Below are 9,239 nucleotides of genomic sequence, written 5' to 3' on the forward strand. Positions count from 1 at the left end.
GCCGGGTGCTGCTTTGTTTACATAGTAACGCCTTTAAAAATGTCTCCAGGCTAAAAGGACACTTTTAATAGAGACTCGGCTTAATCGCTCGAAAAACAGCCCTGCGGTGTTTACACAGCGCCCTTTCAGCTCTCGCCGTGTCAAATGTTAAGAGGACACTTCTGAACACAAAAGCTGTCCTTCTGCACCAGGAATAATGTCTGTCTGAGGCAGACATGTGAATTTTTTTTCACCTTGTGAAAGGGAAAATGTGAATTTTCTTTTAACAGCAGAGTACAGGAGCTTTAGATGATTGCATGGAGATGCATCACCAAATGACAGCTTTCGACTGAGCAGGATTACTAAGGCAGCCCATCAGTTATAACAGCAGTAGGGTGCAAGGCTGAATGGAGAAGAAAAATGCAGTAGTTCTAAGAGAGTCTAGATTTACCGTCAGCACCTCCTACAGCTTTGCCCCTATTTTTTTAAAGGGCCCCTATTATGAACATTTCACTTTGTGAGATTAAACAGTGCTTTGGCCATTCTGCTTCGCCGTTCAGAGAGCAGCAGCTCAGACGGTCGGACATGGAATTTGACCCCTTATGTCATCATCAGGTGAAAGATTACCTCCCGTTTCTTGTTGAGAATTTCATACCCCTCCACTGAAAAAGTAACTCCACCGACCGTCATGGCTTGAAAGGGGGGGAGGTAACTATGGGGGCAGTGGTGGTCTAGCGGTTAAAGAAGCGGACCCGTAATCAGAAGGTTGGCGGTTTGAAACCAAAGCACCGTCCCCACACACTGCTCCCCGGGCGCCTGTCATGGCTGCCCACTGCTCACCAAGGGTGATGGTTAAAAGCAGAGGACACATTTCGTTGTGTCACCGTGTGCTTCACAGTGACAATCACTTCACTTTCACTTGCTGATTGGATGTAAAAAATGAGCCAAAATGTGTTTTTTTTAGCTCCATTATGCAAGACTCTGAAGAACCAGTGGGTTAATTTTATTTTATTTCTGGAAAAACGCCGATACGACTTCCTGTTTGTGGTTGTCTTGCTCAGGGACACAATGGTAGTTTGAACACTTTGTGCTCTTCTGCTTCATAGGCGAGTGTAACCCTCTAGAGGCTATTACCACCTGCTCTGGGCTACAACCTCCTCCACTGTCTGCATGTTAACTTTTGTTTGAGTACCATGAATACCATGGATTCTGACCTCTAGCGGATGAATTGCTTAACAACAACATCAAAGTAAAGAAATACATTAGCTGTTGGGTAAAAACGCATGGATTTTTTTTTTTGTACATTTACATTCATATCAGCTTTTAAAGCATGTGATATGTCAGAAATGGACATATCAGGATGGACAGAATGAAGTTTCCAGCCACTTCCAGCCCAGAGTGTACTGGGAGGAAGTGGGGACGGGGTGATGAAACTGGGGAGGAGACCGGAGAGCTGTTGGGATCGGTGCGGTTTGCTGTGCGAATGGGAATGAAGTCAGCGTCTGGGCGGTAAGCCCTCATCAGTCGCCTGCCACCCGTCTTCAAGGCAAGCTTGGTTACTGTCTGCAACCGCACTTCAGACCCTTTCATCCCACATCTGCAGTGGTCCATGGGCCCAGGGCCTCCCCCAGTCGGAGCCCTCCGGCTTTTTCTCCAAACCAGTAACACGACCCAAACCCCACGACTCAGCTATTAAATCTCCCCAAGTGTCACAGTTTAGGGGGGGACTTAATGAGCGACATCTCAGGCGATTATCTTGTCAGCAATTAGGTTTGAAATTGAAAATGACAACATAATCATTCACTTTTCTTGTTTTTTTTTTTTTTTTTGGGAACCAGGACCAGATGTTAATAATTCACGGACAACATTTGTTTTTCTGTTTAACTGTTAATTAACCTGATTTGTATTTTTAACATGTTGTGATTAGGGATTGGAATTGCACGAGTCTGTGATTGGATCACTTGATATGTCTTTAACTGGTTTTGAAATAGAGAATACATGCTCCATAAAGTGTTATGTTGTAGTTTTTCCCTTTAACTTAATGATGATATGATGATGCAAAATCTAAATAAATAAACTCTAAAAGAAAATATGTAAAAAATACAAGAAAGGGGGCACTATGTCAAATTATGCCAATGTAGTGAGAAATGTTATTTTGGTACATACATTTAAATAATATTATTTGTGTCTTACACTTACAAATCTTGAGTTTTTTGTTCTTAAAAATGGCCAGCAACATTACCATGGCACCATTACACGGCTCCCAAAGAATAAAATATTCATGTAGCTGACAGTTACAGAAGAAATCAGACAGGAGTTGGCTCTTCAATTTCCCAAAATAAAACTAGTTCTGTTTTTAAACTCTGCTCATTCTATTTCTCTTGTTTTATATGTTGTGTGTGTGTGTGTGTGTGTGTGTGTGTGTGTGTGTGTGTGTGTGTGTGTGTGTGTGTGTGTGTTTGTGCATGTTCTAGACTGTCATTGAAAATTGAGCCTGGGAGCAATTCACCACGCCTGGTATCCTCTAAAGAAGATCTCGGAGGTGAGTTTCCTATCATTACTCATCGTTTCCATGTTTCCAGATTCTGTATTCTGTATTCTGCATGCCTGTGTAGCCACTCAGCATCAGTAAATTGGTAAATTGTGAAATGAACCAGCATTAAGTGAAGTGATGGTGATGAGGGATCTTCATACAAGTGGAGCTGCTGTCTGCTGAGAATTCCCACATAAAAGGGAATCGGGGAACTCTGCCATGTGTTTCTGTGCCATTCTAAGTTGGAAAAGCAAGTACCCAGGGCAACATGGTGCCAGGAGGGTTTAGATGGGAGATCTGGGTGACTTTTGATGATGTGTTACCCACATCAGCAGGCTGGGGTCATTCACATAGGCTGGCCTCTTTAATGAGGCCATCTTGTGCATCTGACACGGTCTAGTCCTTCAGCAAAATATGTTCTTCATCCTGTTTTTCCAGAAATCACCACTGCATGCCACTTGGTAATGGAAGGCATTATGCTGCATCAGTAATATCAGCAGATTTTCAAATGTTGCCATAGCAACATGGAAAATGTTAATACAGTGCGTCATGTGTGTATTTTGCTCGTATTTAATTTACCTGTCGATTAGAGATTAGACTGGTTCTGGCACATTCAGTCTTCACCCAGAACACGGGTCCAAACTCAAGCAGGTGTTGGTTCACTTTAGTGTTCGCATGGTATGGCAGAAGGTCCTCACCTCTACCAAGCACCTACGGTCTGTTCCTCTAGGGGGTCAGTGAAATTGTTCAGCATTTCAGAGTTTCCTCCTGACAGTGTACAAGCTCATCAGATTTCAGCACATATATTCATATTTTCACCACATTTTGTTATCTATTCAGTAAGAAGCAGACAACAGCCTGTAAATATGATCCCAGCATCTCTTCCTGGCCCATTTAGTAGTCCCCTTTGAAGAGGGTTAATGGTGGGCTTTGTGACGACGAGCTTCCCTGTCCTAATTGGGCAGAAAGATCAGCATTCCTTTGGACACTGTGCTGCACGCAGACTATTAAAAGCCAGTAGGGGACAGAGGTTGTTGCATGTCATGAACCAGCTCAAAAAATACCTCCCGGTTTATAGACACTTTAAGAGAGAAAAAAAAGTAAGGCCTTTACAAACCTTCCGTTTGTCTTCTAAATGGTGTCTACGTATACGAATTGTTGAAAAAAGGTGTAATTTTAATGTTACTTCTGAACACATTACTCGCCATTTCTAGACCTGCTTCATTAGCCACATGTGCAGAACAGATGTGGCATTTATGGAGGCACTGTAAATGAAAAACTGTATCGTGTAAAGGACTAATGACTGAGAAATGAGAATGACTCATCACCCACCCACCCCCCAAATACAAATTTATATATATATACACACACACGCTGTTGGCACACTGATTTATTAGGGATATCTTTACTGGCACACCCCAAAAGACGTTGTCATTGTGTCCGTCACAGAACCTGCAGAGGTGTCCTCTTCCCTGAGGTACAACCGCAGACCCACCTGCCCTGACACGTCGGTGGGAGCACCTGTACCTACGCCACCGCTCGCGCGACACAGGAAGAGCCACAGCCTGGGGAATAAGTCAGTCTCACCCTTACACTGCAAATCCAAAATATCATATAGTAATAGAATAATATCACAATTTTCCAAAAAATTGTGTAAGGATAATTCAGGTAATATGAATATTTTAGGAAATTATTTACAAAATATATTAATATTATGCTATTAAAAAGCTATTAAAGTTATGTAAATGTGTACATTGACAAATGTATACCTATATGGATAACATTTATATTTGTTTTATACAAGGACTGATAATGTCTTTGAATCTTCTGATTGTTTTATACAAGGACTGATAATGTCTTTGAATCTTTTGATTGTTATTTATCGACATGTGGTGATATATATCGGTATTTCTGATGCTCCGTGCTGTTCAATGAACATGTTCATTTGTGTAGATTTCAAATTGAAGCTTAAAAATGATTCTGCATCATTCTGCCAGGAGTCTGGCCTCCAGCTCTCACACCTGTCTCACTGTTACATGACGTTATATGTGGGTATTAGTGATATATCATGCCTTTTTTTCCTGTGTGACAGCATGATAAGCCAGTTTGGAGTGGTGTACAGTAAAAGTGCCGTCTTTCGTGCGGAGAAACCTCGTCACCTTCTTGATGACAGCTTTCTGGAGTCCCACAGCCCTGTCCACAACCACACACATGAGTCAATCTTCACCAACGGCATTTCAATAGGTACCCTAACAGTTCCATAATTTAAATATTTTTTCAGATACATATTAGATGGAGTTGAATTAATTTTACCAACGTCATAACTCCAGTTTGCCACCAGAGGGCAATACAAGACTTGCTACCTGAAATCAACTTTGAGATGAACAATGAAGAATGTAAAAGTACCTAAAACTAAACTGTTGGGAGAAAAAAAGTACAAACTGTAAAGAGTTAAAGTACAAATATCAATATAGCAGTATTTCATATAATATTAACATGTATAGACCTATTAAAGTATACATATCTATATACAGTTTCACCTGCGTTGTGGTTACAGAGGAACAACTGCATCAGCCTTAGAACTTCTGATGTATTATTTTGTATGCTTTGTGCTGTATGGATTTCTTCTTTTCTCTTACAGGAAGTAGGGAGAGTTCACTGAGTGATGAACTGTCATCTGGATTGGAAAGGTAAGGTGTGCCTTTTCACTGAGAATTTTCTGCAATCTGTTTACTACTGTGTACTACACAATATGTGTTGTACAATCTATGCTCATCAAATGTGTATGAAACAAAATAATTATTGAGGTGATTGACAGTTTTGATTTCATTAAACTGTTAAATTCATTGTACTAATTACAGTAATCCCCAAAACATTGTTTTTCCCTAGAGGCCGTATGTACGCAACACTGGGGCCTAACTGGAGGGTTCCAGTCCGTTCCTCTCCCCGAAGCCGGAGCTACGTTTACAGGTACAGGAAACAGGTTCTCTAATTCACACGATCATCTACATCCAGATTAACGCATGCTCGTTCTGTTTGAGCTCAGAGAAACACCGCAGAATGATTCACTTTTTTTATCAGGTTGCCGAAGGTCCACTTAATATCTTTCATATCTGATTTTAAATTGCTGTGTTATAATTAAAACTTAATCAAAACTCCTTCTATGTCTTGTTTTATGTTTATTGTAGTTCTATAAAGAATTTATGTAATCTATTTTTATTTTTTATTTTTTGTCCAGACCCTCGGGTGCCGTGTCCAGTTATGAGTGCAGTGCACTTTGCAGTATCACCATGGAGGGCCCTCTGCGCAGGAAAACCACACTGAAGCGAGGACGAAAGCCAACGGTGATTATCAGTCACTGTAATGCTGTCATTTATCTTGATTATTTTGATTACTTTTACCGTTGTTGTATTTCCCCAGCTGTCATCCTGGACACGCTACTGGATTGTACTCTCTGGTTCAACCTTAATATATTATGGAGCTAAAGCATTGAGAGCCAATGAGAGGAGGCATGTAAGTATCACTGGTCTGCATAAAATCAACAAATCAGATTTTAAGGCATTGGATAACTGTATATAGTACCGGGTCGTTTTACCATTTTTACAACCCAACTGATCATCAATGAGAGAACATCACCCATCTTTGACTGGTCCATCATGTCTTTATAGCAGCCTCCTAACAATCAAACACCTCATTGGTTGTACCTTATCAGACACTCGGACAGATATCATGATAGGAAATCATCAATTTGCCGTCAATAAGGCATTCTGGTGTGCAGCCTCAAAAACCGGGCTTAAAATAATATAGTCTAAAGTAGCATTAACTATATGTCAAGACCAGATCTCTGAATACTAAACATCATACAACCACAAAAAAGTCAAAAGATTTGAGGATAGAATATCTTATTCGAACCAATTATATGTTCATACAGAGGTACAGAGATTCTTACTTCCCCCAGTAATAAGTGGGTTAAGGGAGTACAATTTCAAATAATGAAAATATAGCAACTAATCCAAGTAATCAAGCATTATCAGAACACATTTTTGATTATTATTGCATATTATGTGTTCTTGGGAGATTAGGGCTCAGCAATGACAGAGACCTAGGAAGAGAGGAGTACATTTAAAAATTTGGAATTATTATCATTATTTTTAGTCTAATATGGAAAGTAATGTAATATGGAGAAAATATACTTTATAGATTTATAATTTTTCATACACTACAGGCCAAAAGTTTGGACACTACTTCTCATTCAATGTGTTTTCTTCACTTTCATGACCATGTACATTGGTAGATTCTCACTGAATGCATCAAACACATGTGGAGTTATGCACTTAACAAAAAAAGGTGAAACAAATGAAAACATGTTTTATATTCTAGTTTCTTCAAAATAGACACCCTTTGCTCTGATTACTGCTTTGCACACTCTTGGCATTTTCTCGATTAGCTTCAAGAGGTCGTCACCTGAAATGGTTTCCCAACAGTCTTGAAGGAGTTCCCAGAGGTGTTTAGCACTTGTTGGCCCCTTTGCCTTCACTCTGCGGTCCAGCTCACCCCAAACCATCTCGATTGGGTTCAGGTCCGGTGACTGTGGAGGCCAGGTCTCCATTTTTTGTTAAGTACATAACTCCTTGATGCCTTCAGTGAGAATCTACAAATGTAAATGGTCATGAAAATAAAGAAAACACATTGAATGAGAAGGTGTCCAAACATTTGGCCTGTACTGTAGTTGTATCATGTTGAATGTTGAAAACATTATGGTAAGCATTAATTTAACTAATTATCAGTTAGAAATAAGTAAAGTAATATTTTTTTAAAGAGTAAAGTCACTTTATTACTTTCCCTGAGTAGCCTGCCTATCTTGTTTGTTTGTTGATAAGTGGAAGGGAGCAGTTATCTCGACTGTGCAGTTTGTGCTGTGCTGTGCTGATAAGAAATAACATTTGTATAACCTCATTTGTTGCTTTTTTTTGTTACATTTGTCGCTCTCAATATAAAACATATGCATTATTAAAACTATTTAAATGTCTATAATAAATGGGAACGATTGCATTGGTTTTTTGTTTTTTTCTACTTGTTGGTTCCCATTTCCTTCCTCAGTACAAATCCACACCTTGCAAGAAGATCACCCTGACTGGGTGGATGGTGATGCTGCCAGATGACCCAGACCACCCTAATATATTCCACCTGACCGACCCTGATAAAGGTCAGTTCTAGTGAACGAACGGTCCAAAGGAATGGATGTGACCTCTAACCTCCTGACCGCCCCTTGTGCTTCTGCACTGTTCATGCTTTGTTTTGTAGGAAATGTTTACAAGTTTCAGACTGGATCAAGGTTTTCAGCAATTATCTGGCATAAACACTTGGAGGAAGCCTGTCGCACCTTTAGGCCCCAGGTTGCTCTTCTCTCACGTAAATGCATGTTCTCCAGATTCATTTTAGATTTTATGCTTAATTGTCTTCTTCTCTTCCTTTAGATACCAGCCAACCTCATGACCTTTGAGTAAAGCCCGCCGATGGATTTTTTTTTTCCTTGGAAAATAAAAAATAGAAAAGTGGACCTGTTTTAAAAAGGCCACACAATGGTACAGGAGTACAGATCTTCCAATGCCAGTTCCGGAGACGGGGGACATACCGGTCACGCTGCCAGCGAGCAGGACCAGGACAGTGCTTCAGAATTGTCAACTTTTACTCTCCACTCCTTACACGCCAGCCGGAATGCTTCAGACGTTCCACTGCTTCAGTATTACAACCAAGGGGTCCTGTTTTATCGGTACTGATCGGCTCATCGGTGGTTGTGGGCACCAGTACCTGACGTTGTAACAGATGATAACAGCATCACACACATTCGCGCACAGAGAGGGCGGCACTATTTAAAAAAACTAAAAAAAAAATTATATATAAATATATATATAAACGCTGACGTCTGTTAATAATTAACGAGGCCACAATCAGTCCTAACAATAGCTAGATAAGAGGAACGAAGTTGGTCCCAAGGTGGACCACAGCATGACTGCGTCGTTAAACGTGCAGATACTGGTGCCCGTAGTCCAGCATTGCTGGCGGTCACTGTCTGCCCATTCTTTGAGATAAACGGCCAGATGGCACGCACAGTCATGTGACTTTCAACAGTACAAGCGCCGATAACTGCTGGGTCGCCGGCGAGTCCCCGAGATAAAACCGCGGTTTGGTGCAGCAGCTTGTGCGCCCGCAACCTCCTTCATGCATTGCAGGTTGACGTAAGACGTTAATAACAATAATTTACATGGTGGCACAGGGGCGGGCAGCGATAAATCACTGGGGGAGATGGGGGTGATGCACTTGTAAATACATTTCTTTTTGTCTTTAGGGGTGTATTGTTCGACTGTGCCACCGCGACGCCGAGGCACATTTGCACTGAAATTTTACCGAGTGTATTTCCACGTGTTTACTACTGTACCTCCACGCCTCCCTATGTGCAACCTGAAACATTTGTAAAACATGTTTATATCTCATGTGTGAAAATGTGAAATGTTCCACTTGTGACCCTCCTGCTTCACACCATCGTTTGAATAATGTGGCTAATCTGCTTGCGGTTGTTTTTGGGTTTTTTACATGCGCCATTATCTGTCGTTAACAGTATAATATCTGCCATAAACAAGATGGAAGATCATTTCAGATTCCAGACACACTTTGTTCTTCTTGACGGAAGATTAAAATGTTAAACGTGCCCTGTCCTGTCGGACAT

The 9,239-nt window shown here is 40.8% G+C and overlaps 1 protein-coding gene and 1 long non-coding RNA gene across 3 annotated transcripts in view; one reads left to right on the plus strand and one right to left on the minus strand.

Moving 5' to 3' along the window:
- The window catches only part of ralgps1 (Ral GEF with PH domain and SH3 binding motif 1), a 76,791-nt gene extending 67,627 nt beyond the window's left edge, over positions 1–9,164 (plus strand). Inside the window, exons 12-22 of one of the 2 annotated variants that reach the window (XR_003751219.1) lie at positions 2,454–2,521; positions 3,962–4,088; positions 4,605–4,756; positions 5,154–5,202; positions 5,402–5,482; positions 5,751–5,856; positions 5,933–6,025; positions 7,613–7,718; positions 7,817–7,908; positions 7,990–8,745; positions 8,862–9,164. Coding sequence is in view for 1 of the 2 variants with exons in the window: in XM_028995914.1 (XP_028851747.1) it covers positions 2,454–2,521; positions 3,962–4,088; positions 4,605–4,756; positions 5,154–5,202; positions 5,402–5,482; positions 5,751–5,856; positions 5,933–6,025; positions 7,613–7,718; positions 7,817–7,908; positions 7,990–8,019 (904 nt within the window). In the remaining variant the exon portion in view is untranslated. Of the gene's footprint in view, positions 1–2,453; positions 2,522–3,961; positions 4,089–4,604; positions 4,757–5,153; positions 5,203–5,401; positions 5,483–5,750; positions 5,857–5,932; positions 6,026–7,612; positions 7,719–7,816; positions 7,909–7,989 lie in introns of both variants that reach the window. The other variant, XM_028995914.1, reaches the window with a different exon arrangement.
- Positions 7,108–8,350, minus strand: LOC114799355 (uncharacterized). Its single transcript, XR_003751224.1, has 3 exons — positions 8,148–8,350; positions 7,896–8,044; positions 7,108–7,163 (listed from the first exon to the last, which is right to left on the minus strand). It is a non-coding gene; the product is annotated as an uncharacterized LOC114799355 (long non-coding RNA).
- Positions 9,165–9,239: the final 75 nt, after the last annotated feature.

Source organism: Denticeps clupeoides, chromosome 11, assembly GCF_900700375.1.
Source record: "Denticeps clupeoides chromosome 11, fDenClu1.1, whole genome shotgun sequence".
NCBI lineage: Eukaryota > Metazoa > Chordata > Actinopteri > Clupeiformes > Denticipitidae > Denticeps > Denticeps clupeoides.